This window comes from Siphateles boraxobius, unplaced genomic scaffold, assembly GCF_051911475.1.
Source record: "Siphateles boraxobius isolate OS27281-9 unplaced genomic scaffold, OSU_SipBor_1 9, whole genome shotgun sequence".
Lineage (NCBI taxonomy): Eukaryota > Metazoa > Chordata > Actinopteri > Cypriniformes > Leuciscidae > Siphateles > Siphateles boraxobius.
The window spans coordinates 30,515,887-30,533,989 of NW_027509219.1; the positions used below are offsets into that span (position 1 = coordinate 30,515,887).

Sequence of the window (18,103 nt, forward strand, 5' to 3'; positions counted from 1 at the left end):
TAGACGTTAAGTTTTGTGAAGAAGGGCCACTAGGATTTGAGCTGTGTTTATGATCATTACTTTATAGTGGTTTTCAGTTTGCATATCAGAGACTGTTAAATATGTATTTTAGGTATGGGAGTGGCATATTTGGAGTTTTGATATTTGAGATACGGTCATTGGGCTACTTTTGATTGGCAATTAGTCATGTTAGTTACGCAGACCTGGCAACCCTGGATAAGTGAGATGCTACCTTTGAATTTGGTAAAAAGAGTTGTTGTTTTTTTAAAGCTGTGTTATTGTGCTGCCTACCTTTCGGAACAACCTTTGCGTGACTTTTGTGCTAATGCTTCCTTAGAATACTGCCTATGTACTCAACTCACTAGTTTTCAAAACTTGAATCTCTGACACATTTTTTTTCATTTCAGGAAGAACCTTGGCTCCTTATTTACCCCATGGTTCATATCAGCAGCCCTGTTGTTCCTGGAAAAACACATCTATGTTGTTTTTCCTCATTACAACAGTCGCTGTCATTAGTATCCTGTGAGCTAAGAGCATTAGGGATGGATCTGCAAACCGCAGAATGTCCCCTCTGCCCCCAGTTAAGGACATAAAACGCCCACCCATGGAGCCAAAGAGAGTTTGGGGTCTCTCTCTCTCTGTGTGTGTGTGTGTGTGAGAGAGAGAGACAGATAAGGGGATCTTGAGTTGCGTGCGTCCAGCTGAATTCTGTAGTGACACGTGGGAGTTAGTCAGGGTGGTTGTGAAACCCGGGCTGAGCAAGTACGTTCTCGGAGCGGCAGGAAGAACGGATAGATAGTGAGCGCTCATCCATCAGTTAGATGAACTAGGGCTGTTTATAAACACTGGGCTGCTGGGAATGTTCTAATGAGCCCACTGTTTCACGTAGTGCATGTCCAGAAATCACTCATTATTTCACTTAAACAGCTCCTCGCTCCCACCACGGCCCTCTCAGATTTTGTTCAACAGGTTCAAACTTTTAGATATCCATTCTTAACTTGTACGCTGACAGTGAGGTTGATCTTCGAAGCTCTCGTTGCCCTCATCACGGTTGCAGGACAGTGTTAAAGTCCTTTTTTGTGTATTACCGACTTTGTGTGCCCTTGTCTTTAAACTCGCACACATATTGGTGTGTTTGAATTAATGGTTTGCGTTGGAGGGACGCGCTGTTTGCTTTGCGCATGTGTGTTCCAGTGTGTGCTTGGCAAGTGTTGGATGTCAGGGGCTGAACTGCTGTCAACATCACAAATGCAAGAGGCACATCAAGCTGAGATCCAGCACATGCAACATCAGCACTGGTGAGTACACAATCTGCTTTCTCTAGAAACTGTACCAGTTGAAAGGATTGTTAAATGCTTAAAATATCAATACTTGCATAGGAATTTCTGGTAACACTTTATTTTAAGGTGACGAAGTTATATTGTACTAACTCAAATAAGTGAGTGACATTAGTTAACTACACATACTTACTATAGAGTTATGGTTAGGGTTTGGTTAAGTTAGCTGTTTTTATTTAGTTGGTTAAGTTTCGTAATTGTGCATAATTTAACGTTATTACTATAGTAAGTACATGTAGTAACGTGTAACTATGTCACCTTAAAATAAAGTGTTACCGAATTTCTTCACAAGATTTAAAAAACAAAAACAAACTATATTTCTAAAGGTTTATTTGGAAGTCTGTGAAGTTAATACATGAAGTCTGCTTTGTTTAAAAAGCATCCTAGGATGCACCTCATGAAGTTCCTCATGATCCTCAGGCCTATATTGAGATGAATAATTTTGATTAGTTAATATATTAATATTTATTATTTTTTATGTAGTCTACCGTTTAAATGTTTGAGTATATAATATTTTTTTTTAATAAAAATCTCTTATGTTTACTGAGGTTACATTTATTTGATCAACATCTTGTAAAATATCATTACAGTTTTAAATAACTCTTTTCAAATAATGATAAAATATAAATAAAATATAATATATATATATATTAAAATGTAATTTATTCCTGTGATGCAAAGCTGAATTTTCAGCATCATTACTCCAGTCTTCAGTGTCACATGATCCTTCAGAAACCATTCTAATATGCTGATTTGCTGCTCAAGAAACATTTCTGATTATTATCCGTTATTATGTTATTAACCGTTGTGCAGCTTAATATTTTTGTGGAAACCGTGACCAATATTTTTCATGATTCTTTGATGAATAAAAAGTTCAAAAGAACAGTGTTTATTTGAAATAGAAACCTTATGTAACAATGTAAAAGTCTTTACTGTAATTTTTGGCCAATTAAATGTCTTTGCTAAAAAAAAAAAAAAAAATTATTTCAAATAAAATATTACTGACCCTAAACTTTTTAACAGTAGTTCATTTAGACTAAACATTCAACAATAACACAATGCATAAAATATCTTTTGAGAAAGATATTTTGTTGAGTTGAACTAATTTCCATGAATGCCTTGTTTTTTCAATCACTTTATACCTTTCCAACTTCCTTTGCTAAGTAACTGCTTTTTTTATTTATTAGTCTAGTTCACTCTCACACAACAAACATCATTATCTTTAGTTCTTGGGTTTGTTGGGTCAGTGTGAACATGACAGTTCTGTTTCCCAACATTCTAAATCCAACAGACAACTTAAGAATGTTTGAAATGTTGGCATTTGTTGAGCAGTCATTTAGACATTCTGTCTGTGAGCTGCTACACAGAAGTCAACACCACTGACAGAAGTCAAAGAGAAGTTGCCATTTGATCAATATACACGGTTTTTAATAGAATAGACTGCTTCAATTGTGTTATCTATGCAGATACCATTGAGATAGTTGAGTTAATGTCGTGATCTCCTACAGTCAAAACATTACAAGCACCTCTGGACTTTAGTCCAAAAACCCCCAAACTGTCCCTGCGCAAGGCCGTCTAATCCAAGAGTCCTGTTTCCTGCTTAAATCTGTAAACACAGCCTGGCTACAAGCAGATAGCCAACATCAAATAACATAACAGATGGATAAACGAAGACATGCTGGCAAAAATAGTGGATGCAGTGCTTTTTGGATGTTTCGAGATGTATAACATGATGGTTCACCATCTTCTAATGCAAACTGTGTTCTCCCAGTGAGGGCTTCTCACACAAAACCTTCATCCAACACTCGTAAAAATAAAGGTTCTTCTTAGGCATCAAAAGTTCCATGAAGAACCTTTAACATCCAAGGGAACCTTTCCATTCCACAAAAGGTGTTTTAAAGTAGATAAAGGTTCTTCACACTAAGACAAAAAAGGGTTCTTTTGAGCACTGTTCACTAAAAGGTTATTTTAGGAACCAAAAATGGTTCTTCTATTGCAGGGGTTTTCAAACTGGGGTCCGGGGATGCCCAGGTGAGTCAAATGATGTCAGCAAGAGAGTGATAGGGGGTCCGTGAAAAAAAGTAGAGGAAAACATTATGAAAATTAATTCTTTAGCTAATCTTTTTGATTTAAAATAAATAAAAACATTTGATTTAAATAATACACAATTTGATATGGAGCCCCTAAAGAGACAAAAATATGAGATGGGAGGAAAATTATATGTCAAAGCTTTTGCACTCTCTTGCAAAATGTTTGGGTTTCCCAGAGAAAACAATGTTTTGTGAGCATACACGTACTGCAGTTTCTCAGGCGAATGCAAGCGTTTTGCGAGCGAACGCAAAGTTTCTCAGGGAACGCAAACGTTTTGCGAGCGAACGCAAACGTTTTGTGAGCAAACGCAAAAGTTTAGTGAGCGAACGCAAAGTTTGTCAGGGGAACAGAAAAGTTATGAAATATATTTTATTCCACCACCATGTCCCTCTCTTTAGGGGCTCTGTAATTTTCCCAGAGAAAACAATGTTTTGCGGGCAAACACATACTGCAGTTTCTCAGGGGAACGCAAACGTTTTGTGAGCGAACGCAACATTTTTCAGGGGAACGCAAAAGTTTAGTGAGCGAACACAAAGTTTGTCAGGGGAACGCAAAAGTTTTTAAATATATTTTTATTCCACCATGTCCCTTTCTTTAGGGGCTCTGTAATTTTATAAATAAAAACATTGATTTAAATAAATAAATAGATTAAATAAGTACAATAAAAATCTACAGTCCTTTAGTAAGTAACTTAGAAACTAAATATTTTCCAAATAAGTTTAGACGTTTATAGTATACATTTATATATGAAAATATATCCCTCACATGAGGATGATCATATTTGGGGGTCCGTGGTCTAAAAGATTGGAAACCCCTGAAAAAAACACAAAAAAAACACGAGTGAACAATTTTTCTGAGTGAACAATTGTTATGATACGCTAAAGGCATGTTTATTTATGTAGTAGCTATTTATGCTCTTGTGAAAACTGAAAAATGAAGAAGTGTTCAAACTCAATGGAGTGTTGCTCCCTCTAACCTCATCTAGGATGAAACCATCCATGGGGTTTAAAGAAGGTCGTTTTGTTAATCGTGCACATTTTTTTGAAGTAAAGAACCCACAGTCATTGTGATGGATGGCATGGGAGTGATAGCAACAATTTCCCTCCCTTGGGTCTCAGAGGCACTAATGATATCTATATTTCGACACTGTGAAACCGGGGTCAGCCTTTGAGATGCTACCACAATAACGCCATAGAGGATGTTCTTTGTCAGCGCAACAAGCAGGATACAAGAGGGTACGTGTGAGCATCCATGTCATAATTTAAGGGGTTTTCAGGAAAGCCCGCCCCCTTCAAGGGGTCTAAAGTATATCGGGTGGGAAGGTTAGAGTCCTGCAGTCCTCAATTTTTTCAATGTCAAAGATTAACTGCATGACAAACAGAGCCGTGGCAAACACTGCATGTATAAACACTCCCTAAAGCTCTGGAGATGAGCTGGATGTCACTCTGTCATTCCTCTTGGGAAACAGAGAGCGACCCACATTTCCACAAAGAACACAAAGTTAAAGTGAATGAGAACAGAAGGAATAATAGTGCCCGATCAGCATTAAAAATAATTTAGTATAAGGTGCTGGAAACTAAAATATTGAGCATTATAGAGTTTCGGAGAACTCAAAGATGATTGTTCAAAGCATTAATAGATAAAAAGTGCTTCTGAAATACAGAAATCGGTTATTATATATTTGAGTATTATTTCACAATATTACTGTTTTTATTCAAATAAATGCTGCCTTGGTGAGCAAAAGAGACATCTTTTAAAACATTTTAAAAAAGCTTACCAACAACAAATACTTAATACAGAAAAGTATATACATAATACAATAACACTCATATATTTGCAGTATATAACAGCATGTAACTAAAAACTGCTGAATATTCCCGTATCTCCTAGGTATTGTTGCAGACAAAAATTCACATTGACTTATTGTACAAAATTCAGATCACCACTATGTTCTAGCAATGGTGTAAAACAAAGCATTTTCTTTCACTTCTCCACCATCCACGTGAACATAAACAATAAGTATGAAACTGAATATGTGTCACTAGATTTTTTTGAACTAGACTGTTCACACAGCAACCCATTTTGCATACTACTCCATGAACATGCCATTCTTGAAGAATTAAGAATACATCTCTAAATGACTATGATTTTGTCAAGTAGGATGTGTTCCTGATGTGTTCACAAATGCTACTTGTTGAAAGCTTTTAGAAGGCTTATGTATGCTACTAATACTAAAATGAGTAACTTGCACTTAACTAGCCTTTTTTGTGTGTGCAAAAAACTATTGCATTTAACACTTCTGCTGTAGCATTTGTGCTTATGGTACTTGATATTCAGAATAGTAGCACCTTTGGATTATTTGCTTCTACTTTCATTAATTGCTTCTGAGAGTCTTCTGAATGAATAATTCAATATAATCCTGCACCCCTTTCTGAGTAAGAAAATGGTTACCAGTGAATGTCAAATAAAAAGCCAAAACAGTTCATTTAAAAAAAATGTATAACATTTTTGGATCCAATAGGGTGGCCATTCTCTTTAAAGTGTGTTGCAGGTCTTCTTCTGAGTTACTGGTCAAAGGTGCGTGTTTAGGTCAGCTACAGGCCAAACCTGTTGAGAGCAATTGGGACAGACTACTCTTTGTGAGGCCTTTTCTGTGAAACTCGTGCCAGAGCAGCTGTTCGGACACATGGGCCTCATCTCTCGTCTTATTCTCACAGTCGATGCTCTTCAGATCCTCTCAAAACCCCAGAGGAGCACAGACTGAGATCTCTGCAGCCTTCACTGTGTTCTGTCATAACCTTTTCGTGACAGTGATGCCTAAAATAGCTCATAGCTCTCTGGGGTTGGAGTTCTTGCTGAAGAAATGTTTGAAGGCAGTGGATTATGATCCTCAAGTAGGGTGAATTAAAGTTTTTGTGCTCTTTTATAGATCCAGATATTCTCTGTGAAGAGCAAGAATCCCACTGATCAGATGAGAGAGGGCACAGATCCTGAGATAAGCATGTCAGTCGGAGGCTACCTCTCCGCATCAGACACGTTTGACATCCCAGAGCCGCCGCAGTACTATGGTAAGATTACACTTTATTATAGAAATCAATATAATTATACACTGCCCGGACAAAAGAAAGTTGCTGTTTAGATTTATATAGGCACATTCTTAAGAGTCTGTGATTGGATTATTCTGATTGCATCCTTCTGTCTCGAAAGACAATGGAATCTGCGCCTTAGGGTCTCAGACATTTTGAGTAACAGCGCCTGCTGCGACTAGAGCCTGCTTCTTGAAAGACACGTTCTGTTGCAATTAATGCAAGTGATCATCCTGCCTGTCTCTGTCTTGGGTCTGTTCTCTGTCATCTGCGCTCTCTCCACTCTACCCACTGGTGCTCTCTACTCTTTTCGCTAATTTCGATGCCTAGTTTGACGACGAGCCTCCATCCATCGCATTCTATGGCTGCTTCTTCCAAGTCTTCTAGATTGATGTTGCTCGTCTATAGGTCTTGTTTACACACATCTTTATAGCGGAGTACAGGCCTACCTACTGGCCTGGAGCCAGTGGCAAGTTCGCTGTAAAGAAGATCTTTAGGCATTCAGCCGATGTTCATGTGGCTGACATGACCGAGCCATCAAAGATGTCTCTGGGTGAGTAAAGCAAACATACTAGGTAACCCCGCCTGTGCGAGAACATTTTTGTTTGGAACGTGGTCCTGCCAGGAGATACCGAAAATCCTTCTTAAATTATGTAGATGGAAGACATTGAGTCTGCGTTCTTGGTAGGAATATTGAGTCCACGTCGGAGCTGTAGAGCAGTGTGTTAAGTAGGCAGGCTAGATAAACCTTCATCTTGGTGTTGATTGTTAAGAGATGGAGTTATCCCAGACGCTCTTTGCCAGGTGAGCCATTGATCAGAATCAGAATCAGAAAGAGCTTTATTGCCAAGTGTGCTTGCACACACAAGAAATTTTCCTTGGTACTGAAGCTTCCAGTGCACATATACAAATACAGATACAACAAGTAATAGTAATACAAATAGTAATACAAATTCTACAAATAAAATTATAAAAAATATGAAAATACTATAAAAATATATGGTCACAGTTGGGTTTTGTCAGAATAAACATTTACAGATTATGAACATATTTACAGTATTTTGTTTAGTATGAATAAATATAAATATAAATATCACCTGAATTTTTAAGATATTGCACTAAATAGTGGGAGTATTGCACTTACAGGCATATGCCTTGGGAGGAGTGTTAACTGTTCAGAAGGGAAATGGCCTGTGGGAAGAAACTGTTCCTGTGCCGAGATGTTGTTGTGGCCAGTGATCTGAGTCGCCGTCTTGACGGTAACAGTTCAAACAGGTGGTGTCCAGGGTGAGTGGAGTCTGTGATGATTTTACCTGCTCTCTTCCTCAATCTGGAAGAGTACAGGTCCTGGAGGATTGGCAGGGGGGCACCAATAATCCTCTCCGCAGTCCGGACTGTCCGTTGTAGTCTCCTGATGTCCGATTTGGTAGCTGAACCAAACCAGGCAGTGATGGAAGTGCATACAGACTCAATGACGGCTGAGTAGAACTGAATCAGCAGCTTCTGTGGCAGGTTGAACTTCCTCAGCTGGCGAAGGAAGTACAGTCTCTGCTGGGCCTTTTTCACAGGAGTCAATGGGATAATCCCACTTCAGGTCCTGAGAGATGATAGTGCCCAGGAACCTGAATGACTCCACTGCTTCCACAGTGCTGTTCATGATGGTGAGTGGGGGGAGTGCTGGGCTGTTCCTCCTGAAGTCCACGATCATCTCCACTGTTTTAAGCGTGGTTGTTATACTGTTTTCAGCTCAAGGTTGTTATAACTGCTCCAGACAGCCAGCTGTTCAACCTCCAGTCTGTAAGCAGACTCGTCACCGTTTTGGATGAAACCGATGACAGTGGTGTCGTCGGCAAATTTCAGGAGCTTGACAGTGGGGTCTTTAGAAGTGCAGTCATTATTGTACAGGGAGAAGAGCAGTGAGGAGAGAACGCACCCTTTGGGGGCACCAGTTCTGATTGTGAGAGTCTTGGATGTGTGTTTCCCCAGTCTCACTCGCTGCTGCCGGTCCGTCAGGAAGCTGGTGATCCACTGACAGATCGAGGATGGTATGGAGAGCTGGGTCAGTTTGGCTGTGAGAAGACCAGGCATGATGGAATTGAAGGCCGAACTGAAGTCCACAAAGAGGATCCTTGCATAAGTCCCTGGTCTGTCAAGATGTTGCAGGATATAATGCAGTCCCATGTTGACTGCATCATCCACAGACCTGTTTGCTCTGTAAGCAAACTGAAAGGGATCCAGCAGGGGTCCAGTGATGTCCTTAAGGTGGCCCAGCACCAGTCTTTCAAACGACTTCATGACCACAGACGTGAGAGCGACAGGTCTGTAGTCATTAAGTCCAGTGATTTTGGGTTTTTTGGGGACAGGAATGATAGTGGAGCGTTTGAAGCAGCAGGGAACTTCACACTGCTCCAATGATCTGTTGAAGATCTGCGTGAAGACCGGGGCCAGTTGGTCAGCGCAGGCTTTTAAACAAGCAGATGAGATGCCATCTGGGCCTGAGGCTTTCCTAGTCTTCTGTTTTTTGAAGACTCTGCTCACGTCCTCCACACAGACCTTAAGCTCAGGTTGGATGGCAGGAGGGGGGAGTAATGGGAGTGCAGGAGGTGATGGTGAATGTGTGAAGTGCAGATCAGACAGGGTGTGTGGTGTGAATGAGGGCTTTTCAAACCTGCAGTAAAATGAATTTAAATCGTCAGCCAGGTGTTCATTGTCCACAGATCTTGGTGACTTGTAGTTGGTTATGTGCCTCAGGCCATTCCAGACTGATGATGGGTCGTTGGATGAAAACTGTTTTTTCAGCTTTTCAGAGTAGTTCCTTTTAGCAACTCTGATCTCCTTTGTCAATCTGTTTCTGGCCTGGTTATACAAGATTTTATCCCCACTTCTGTAAGCATCCTCTTTGGCATGACGAAGGTGTTTGAGTTTCCCAGGAAACCATGGTTTATCATTAGTGAATGGTAAGAATGTCCTGGTAGGAATGCATGTATCCTCACAGAAACCTATATATGATGTTACAGTATCTGTGAGCTCATCCAGATCGTTGGTAGCAGCTTCAAAAACAATCAAATCAGTGCAATCAAAGCAGGCCTGTAGATCCTGCTCTGCTTCATTGGTCCATCTTTTTACAGTCCTTATTACAGGTTTAGCTGATTTCAGTTTCTGCCTGTAGGTCGGTATGAGATGAACCAAACAGTGATCAAAGAGCCCCAAACCTGCCAGTGAGACCGAGTGATACGCGGTGATACGATATATACGATACAAAACTTAACATATTAGTGATACGATACATCCGAGTGATGTTGCTGCCTTTCCAATCTGTATGTTCAGCTCAGCCTCCAGAGAAAGATTGCTGGAAATAGTAGAGCCGAGGTACGTGTAATTCTCCACCACCTCAATAGTGAAGTCACCAATAGAGATTCTGGAACATTGCAGTGATTATTATGTTTCTAGCATGTTATATATTTGGCAACCATTCTTCTTACCCTAATTGGTTGAGTGTGTAGCTTGTCAATACAAGATCTTGATGGAAATAACATCACAACATTTATTTCCATCAAGAGGTGCATCATTTTTTGGTCAATACCTTGTATTGACAATTCAAGAGTCCAGCACTCTTAAAAGTCTCCTCTAGCACATCTTAAATGACTTTCAATGAATTTAAGGTCAGGACTCATGCATGTGTGAAAATGATTCTTCATGATCCCTCCCAACCATTCTTTCACAATTTGAGCCTGATGAATCTTGACATTGTCCTGCTGGAATGTGGCCATGATGTGTGGTTGTTTAAGAAAAGCTACACACTCCATAAATTAGGGTTAGAAGAACTGTTGTCAAACATATAACATGATAGTAACATAAAGATCATTGCAATAATGATCCAGTCATAGACTCCTAAGCTTTTGCCTATTTAAATCCAAACAGCAACTATTTATTTATTTTGGCTGGGCAGTGTGTAATATAAAAAATGATAATAATATATATATATATATATATGTATGTATAATTCGTTTAGTTAACTGAAGTAACTATTAAATGAAAGCTAAAAGCTGAACTAAAATAAAATAAATAAGAAGTTATAGATGAAAAACTTAAAATATTAGCAATATTGCCTTGTAAACTGAAGTTGAAGTACTTAAATGACTAAAACTGAAGTATAGCTAAATAGAAATATTTAAAGAAAACAAAATTGACAAAAGCACATAAGAAAATTACTTAAACTAAAATTAAAATTGAAGATACAAAAATAAAAGGTAATTCAAAATATTAATGATATAATAGTATAAAATAATAGCCTACTATTTTTTGGCACTATAACTGCAATTTAAAACAATAATACATGTAAAATATGTATCAAGCTTTCCAGGACACATGGAGCCTTCATTTATATAATGTCGTGTAAAAACATCCTAGATTTGATCTTATGATCATTTCTCAAATGTGTAAGTGTGATTCGGAGAACGAACATACGCACAAAAAAAACAAGCCTTGTAAACGCCACCTAATTAATGTCATCAACATATAAAATAGAATTGCTTAGATTTCCAAATACCTGCAGTACTCCCGACTTTCTAAAAAAGTGCGCATGTCTGCTTAGAACGTGAAGTGGTGCTGATCACTTTTCCACTTCAAAGACCATTTTTATAAATATGAATGTTGGTGTGGATTTTAGCATAAGCACAAAGTTCAAATCTGTGTGTGCACGTTTCTAGTAGCATTTTTAGTGCTGTCCAAATAAAAAATAATAATAAAGTTCCTCTGACCACTCTGGACAATTTCCCAGCCAATTTATTTTTGACAAAGACCAGGGTTTTCTGGTTAATTTGAACACTAATAAAAAGGATTTGTAAATTGCATGAAGCACAAATGTTTTTAGCCAACTATTTAAAATAAACTACATGAATAATTACTTAAAACCGGATGCCATCACTGATGTTGTGTTGGTCATTCCCATTCATTAAATGTCATCTCAATGTCCTAAATTATTATTTCACAGACATCGCCTTGAGAAACAATTACAGTCTGAATAGTGCTTTGTTAAATGTTCAGTTTTGTTTTGTCATTTAATTCACTGTCGTGTCTCCAAAGCCAGTCAATGCTAGTATTTTAGCAAATCTTCTCACCGACATTAATGTTTATGAAGAACTCCAGTGGTTTACAAACAGATACTAGCTCTGGAAAGTTATGCTGAAACGGGACATAAAACATCTGTGAGAAAAACAGGATTGAAGGCCAGTAAAGAGACCACCACACAGCAGAAGGATATTTATGAATGGCATGGAAAAACAGAGATAAATTTGCTGGAATTGGTTTGATTAAATGTGTTTTACTCAAATATTATATTTTTTCGCATGTGAAATATTTTTTTCTTGCTTATTGTCACAATTAGTTCTTAAGTGTCCGTTAAAAATGGGGGGAAAATGTCTTGTGCAGATGTGCTTCAGAAATGCTGCCAACTGTGACGTGATTCCTCAATGTTGGATCTCAAATCTAAAATCCATCTTCATAACCTTCCCTCTGACAGAAAAAAACATCAGGAAGGCTCAATTCTGTATGGTTATAAAACCTCGATAAGCTACAAAGCAAATAACAGCCATAAAAAATTGTAACTTCAGCTGCATCCTGTTTCCAGAGACAGAAAAGATTCAAAAGGTCTTGCTCTGGGTTTTTTTTTTATTATGTCCCAATGGCATCATAAAAGTCATTAGGTAATTCAAGAATCATGTGAAAAAAGAAACATATTTCTTGTGAAACATTTTCAATCATTTCATTCATCAAGATGTTCTCCTATCCTTGCTGCAGATGTTCTTGTGGATCCACTGAGCTGCTCTTACCAAGAACCGGATCTACAAAGTCCTCTCTATGGGCAGCAGCCGTTCAGCCCCGTTAATGTGCAGTTCTCCATGTACGGAGCGCCAAACGTTCAAGCATGCAACCCGCCGTACCACTACAGCCATCAGTGCTCTGAATACATCTGTGAGCCCGAGATAGAGGTCCAAAGCCCAACAAGAGGCAGCATTATTGGTCTTCCAGTGCTGAAAAGGCCCAGGATGGGCCATGGAGCTCGGGTAAAAGGCCAGGATGAGCTGTGTGTGGTGTGTGGAGATAAAGCCTCGGGATATCACTACAATGCCCTCACCTGTGAGGGATGCAAAGGTTCAAAAACTGCAGTACTGAATTTAAGGACAACATTAAAGGGATAGTTCACACAAAAAATTTAATTTGATCATCTACATCAATTATTTAGTTAAAAAAAGTTGCAAATATTAGAATTTAACCTGTAGTTTCGTAGAAGAAATTGTTTATCCACTGGGTTTGTATGGATTACCGTCATGATCGCTGCGTCAACCGAGTGGCACCCATTCACTATTATCAGAGATGGTTTGTTTTCCGGAAAATCTTAGTTTGTGTTTATCTTAAGAAAGAAAGTCATAAACATCGGGGATGGAATGAGGGTGAGTAAATGATGAGAGAATTTTAATTATTGGGTGAATTATCCCTTTAATCCTTGATGCACTTCTTGAATGTATTTACTAGTGTCCAAAATCCATATTTGATTCTGTGAAATGGCTTGACATATTTCCTTTTAAAACAGGAAATCGAGTGGGGGTATCAAAGAGCTTGTACCTTAAATAGCCACTAACAATGAAACAAGATTTACCCGCTATTGATAGTTGCTTGGATATATCCCCAAGTCATCAAAAAAAATTGTCTGTTTCCCTGGACAACCAATTTTAAATATAAATTACAATCCAAACATTTGAGGTTAGTAATTAATTTATTTGAGAAAGAAATTAATACTTTTGTTTAGCCAGGAGGCAATAAATTGATCAAAATACTGAAAAAATGCATAACTTTTTTCACAAAAATATTAAGCAGCGCAAGTGTTTTGACTATATTATTAATACATGTTTCTCTAGCAGCAAATCAGCATATTAGAATGATTTCTGAAGGATCATGTGACACTGAAGACTGGAGTAATGATGCTGAAAATTTGCTTTGCTTCACAGGAATAACTTACATTTTGAAATATATTAAAATAGAAAACTTATTTTAAATTGTAAGTATATTTCACATTTTTACTGTATTTTTGACCAAATAAACGCAGATAAGAGACTTCTTTCAAAACCACTGAAAACATTTTACTGAAACCAATCTTTTGAAGAGTAGTGTATATCTCTCTTGGTTTAGGTTTCTTCAGACGCAGTGTGACTAAAAAGGCTGTGTACCGCTGCAAAAGTGGTGGAAGCTGCGAGATGGACATGTACATGCGGAGAAAGTGTCAGGACTGCAGACTACGCAAATGCAGAGCCGTCGGGATGCTGGCAGAGTGTGAGATTGACGTAAAACCTTCTAGACTGATTTAAATCTTTACGTGTGGCTTTGAGTCAGTCATTTCTGGAAATCTAAGACAGATGCTGCTTTGCAGAAAACAGTCTAATTGGATGTTGAGTTGGATGTTCCTGTTGTCTTTTTGTCAGGTCTGCTTACAGAAGTGCAATGCCAGTCGAAGAGACTGAGGAAGGGCTACAAGAACAGAGGACACAACGGGTCAACAGGAAGAGCTGAAGATGACTACTCTGAAAACAGAAGTGTCTCGTCCACCAGCAGATTCACCACACGGGTAAAATCCTCTCGCGTTATATAGTTTTTCCAAGCATGAAATTGTTCTAAAAGTTCAGAACAAGTTTCTTATCTTCAAAAATACTGTTAGCAGGTGTCATCTAGTTTCTCCAGAGAGCAGAGATGCATTCTCGGTAGAATTGTTGAGGCTTATCGTAGGTACATAATTCAAGACAACACGCACTGCCCGGTATGTCACAGAACTTTGTTTCTTTTTTTATTAACAATGCAATAGAAATACTGCCCATAATATAAGATGATATTCTTTTTCTTTTCCCCAGGTGCCTCTGTGGTCAAGTTTAACAAATACTGATATGACTCCTCCTCAGATGGAGAAGCTTTTGCAATTTTTGAGGAGTGTACCTGGTCAGTTTCCTACAACTTCTCTCAGATCACAAACCCACACACGTCTAAATAAAACTAATTTGTGGTCATCTGTTGTTTAGGGTTTGAGCTTTTGGATAGTTCTGACCAGAACACACTTCTGTCCAGCTCTTCAGTTGAAGTCATGTTCCTACTCTTAGCTCAGCAGTTCTCAGAGAACCCCATTAGTGTTAGCACTGGTAATGACATATATTATCACACAACCTGCTTGTTAAGTCTGATGTCATGAATCTTCGTTTTTGGGTCCAAATGCTCTATCAGATCCCAAAAGCAAACAACAAACTGTTAATAAATATGTTACACAAAAGGGGGTTTTCACAACAATGTCACAGAAAAACCATTTTGGGTTCCCCAAAAGAACCTTTCAGTCAACAGGGCCAGTTGCATAAACGTAGTCCTGGTTTCACAGACAGGCCTTAGATTAAGACAGAATTAGGCCTTAGTTCAATTAGGACATTTAAGTAGGTTTTATAAACATGCCTTAAAATGTATTTTAATTTTTTTACATATGTGCATCTAGAGACAAAATGATGGCACTTTTTTGATAAATGTCAGTGCAAGTTGCTTTCAGATGAAACCACTCAAACATGTATTTTAGTCTGGGACTAGGCTTAAGCCTGGTCTGTGAAACCAGGGGTTAGTGTCTTAAGAACTAGTTTGACCATCTAGCAGTTAGACAAGGGGTTAGTAGTCTTATTTTTTTTATATATCAAATTAGACCAATCTATCTTTTCTTTTTTTAAATTGATTTTTTTTTTTAAGAATAACTTGACTGGTCTAAGCACTTTATGCAACTGGCCCCAGTTCTTAAAATATTTTTTTTTACTCTGTGTGAAGAATATTTTTCTATATTCCACTTTCAAAAAACTTTTGTGCAATGGAAAGGTTCTGTGGATGTGAGAAGATATTCATGGAATCATCAATGCCAGGAATGAAAAGAACTTTTATTTTTAAGAGTGTATTCACTCATGATGTGCTGTAATACTACTGAAAAATTCTCACCATTATCTCCTTAGCAACTTTTCAATTGGCCAGACACAGGATTCATCTTTTACGAATCATTAAAATATTGGTGTCCGAGTGTTTAAAAGCTTAGTTTTAAACTGTGCAATGCACAATGAACATCTGTTGAGTTAATATATTATCAATTGAAACAGGGTAGAGGTTTGGAGTTGGACCCGGAAACAGTCTCAATTTAACAAGCGGATTAAATGCATTATTTTGTTCTCAACAACTCAAAACATTATGGATAATTTATGACTCACTGATGTTTTCTATCACCAGCTTTATATCCAGCAAATTCAAATAACTCAAATCCTGATTGGGCAAAAACTTTAGAGTCCAAAACTGGGAACAGCCACAGGATACTGACACACTCAGGTGATCTATGACGCAAAGCTATAATCATAGTGGGAAAATATCACATTACATGCAGTGACAAATCCAATGTGACGATCACTTTTTAGACAATATAATGATGATACATCAAATTTATTGCCTATGCTAGGCTAATGTTGTGATTTTTATCTCTGATCAGGGTTGAATGATGAGCTCTTGAGATCTGTGGTAAATTTCCTCCACAGTATGGTGACTATTGCGGTAACCGAGGCTGAATATGCACTTCTAACGGCGACGGCAGTGTTGTGCTCAGGTTTGTGCATTATGATTAACACAATTGTGACTCATTTCCATGTGAACTTCCACATGATGTCACTGTATTCAGAACATTCATTTATAGGTCGAAAAGCAAATGACATCATTTTCATGCAACAACGGGCCCGGCTATTTGTAACTTGAGTGTGCGAGGCTCCCGGTGTCATTATGTTACCTGTACAAAAACAGTCAGTTATGCTGTTTTATATTGCAAACTGGTATTTGTTATATTATTTTAATTTATTATCGTAGTCAAAAACACACTGTTTGTTTGTAGAGAAATTAGTTTTACATTTTACTACACTTTATTTACCCATACTGGCTAATGAATCCGAAGTCTCGCACATTTAAAGAAAATATCTTACGTCCACTGTGGATGTTTCAAATGACCACCTTTTGTTTCCTGTTGCCAAGCAGACAGGCCATCTCTTCGTGCGGTGAGCTGTGTTGAGAACTTACAGGAGTTTGTTTTGGAGCTCCTGTCCCGGGCTTGCTGCTGCTATAGTCAGGGGACAGCACAGGACCCGCGACGCTTCGCAAGGCTCCTGGGACGACTGACGGAGCTGAGAACACTACGACACAACCACCTCACCCTTCTCCCACAGCAACTCTGGGACATGCAGTCCTGAGACAACCTTTAGAAAGAGAGATTTATGACATCTGATCTCTGTTGCAATACACTTTTAATTTTTGCCCAAAACAATATCCCAGGTCAATGTACTGTAGGTTACCCATGAACAAACATAGTTTAGTTTAATAAAAAAAAAAAAAGTAAGCCTCATGATGTGATGTTTTCTTATATGCATTAAATAAAAAATTTATTTTGTGTTTTTTTGCATTTCATTCATGGTATACATATCAACTTAATGTGGATCTGAAAATTACTAAATGAACAGAATATGTAATAATTTTCTCATGCCCATTTAGATTTTAAGCCAAGTGAATTTTGATTTACCTTTGCTAATTGCGTTATACGATTTACTACATTTTGATTCCATAATGTAATTTAAAATTTTAAACTGAAACCATTTGAACATTAGTCGTCTTGCCAAGTTACAAGAGATACACAGCAACGTTTTTTCTTTTGCGTAGATCAGATCATCTTCCAGCCATTTAAAGGACCAGCGAGAATCTTGACAATGTATTCACCTTATTATGGAAGACAAATCATACTGAACATGTTCTTCAATCACCAATACTGACTCTCTGCTGCCCCCTACAAGTACAAGTACACACACACACACACACACACACACACACACACACACACACACACAGAGAGAGAGGCACCAACACAAATTTTGAGGCACCAACAAAACTTTGCAATAAAATATAATTTCGACTAATGTTCCTTAATTAAACATCTACCTCGTGACCTCACACAAGATGCAAGTTTAAAGGGGAAATGAGATGTCCATGTTTTGGCACTGGTAGTAGCTACACTGTATTAGAAAAATCACATTGCCTAAGATTTTATATTAAAAAGTTGTTAAAACCACAGATATGACTAAATTATTTTCGTAATTTCTAGCTAGCTATCCAACTAGCGAGTCGCCATTTTGGAGGGACGTCACAGCCTACGTAACGGGGTTGGTTGGTTCTGTTGATGAGTGAAGAGAGTGAAGCGTGTCTGGATCGGACTGAATACGCACTTGATTTGAAATGGAGGAAGACGAACTTGAAAGACCTGTTGAGCCCGTGTGTCCCATTGCTGCATTTGAGCCGATTCGGCGTGGGAACCGAGCTAGGGTGACCACCTGGCTATTGATCTGTTGCAGGTCAACAGACCTGATTTTGCGGGACACAACGGGTCTATTCAATCTAAATAATTAAGTGAAAATAATATTCGAATCGCTAAAAAGCACATTTCCAAATAAGCACATATAAATTCCATCAGGAAAGACTAGAAAATTCGTTCTTACCTGATTCAGT

General features: G+C 38.2%; 1 protein-coding gene across 3 annotated transcripts; it reads left to right on the top strand.

Moving 5' to 3' along the window:
• Nucleotides 1-1,173: 1,173 nt before the first annotated feature.
• nr1h5 (nuclear receptor subfamily 1, group H, member 5) lies at nucleotides 1,174-17,001 on the top strand. Of its 3 annotated transcripts, none has more exons than XR_013201127.1 (11): nucleotides 1,174-1,298; nucleotides 6,358-6,496; nucleotides 12,314-12,667; nucleotides 13,703-13,843; nucleotides 13,993-14,135; nucleotides 14,226-14,324; nucleotides 14,416-14,500; nucleotides 14,581-14,697; nucleotides 15,803-15,898; nucleotides 16,102-16,169; nucleotides 16,589-16,604. XR_013201127.1 is itself a non-coding variant. In XM_077223631.1 (11 exons), exons 2-11 carry the CDS (start codon nucleotides 6,400-6,402, stop codon nucleotides 16,798-16,800), a joined length of 1,458 nt encoding a protein of 485 aa, XP_077079746.1. In that variant the 5' UTR covers nucleotides 1,174-1,298; nucleotides 6,358-6,399; the 3' UTR covers nucleotides 16,801-17,001. The 3 variants fall into 3 exon arrangements, 2 of the variants coding, with proteins under 2 accessions (XP_077079746.1, XP_077079748.1); XM_077223631.1 differs by having other exon boundaries at nucleotides 16,056-16,169; nucleotides 16,589-17,001; XM_077223633.1 differs by having other exon boundaries at nucleotides 14,229-14,324; nucleotides 16,056-16,169; nucleotides 16,589-17,001.
• Nucleotides 17,002-18,103: the final 1,102 nt, after the last annotated feature.

Coding starts and splice junctions, on each gene's coding strand:
- nr1h5 (XM_077223631.1), top strand. CDS start 6,400: ATGAGAGAGGGCACAGATCCTGAGATAAGCATGTCAGTCGGAGGCTAC. Junction 6,497..12,313: donor AGAGCCGCCGCAGTACTATG/GTAAGATTACAC, acceptor TCCTTGCTGCAG/ATGTTCTTGTGGATCCACTG. Junction 14,325..14,415: donor AAGACAACACGCACTGCCCG/GTATGTCACAGA, acceptor TCTTTTCCCCAG/GTGCCTCTGTGGTCAAGTTT.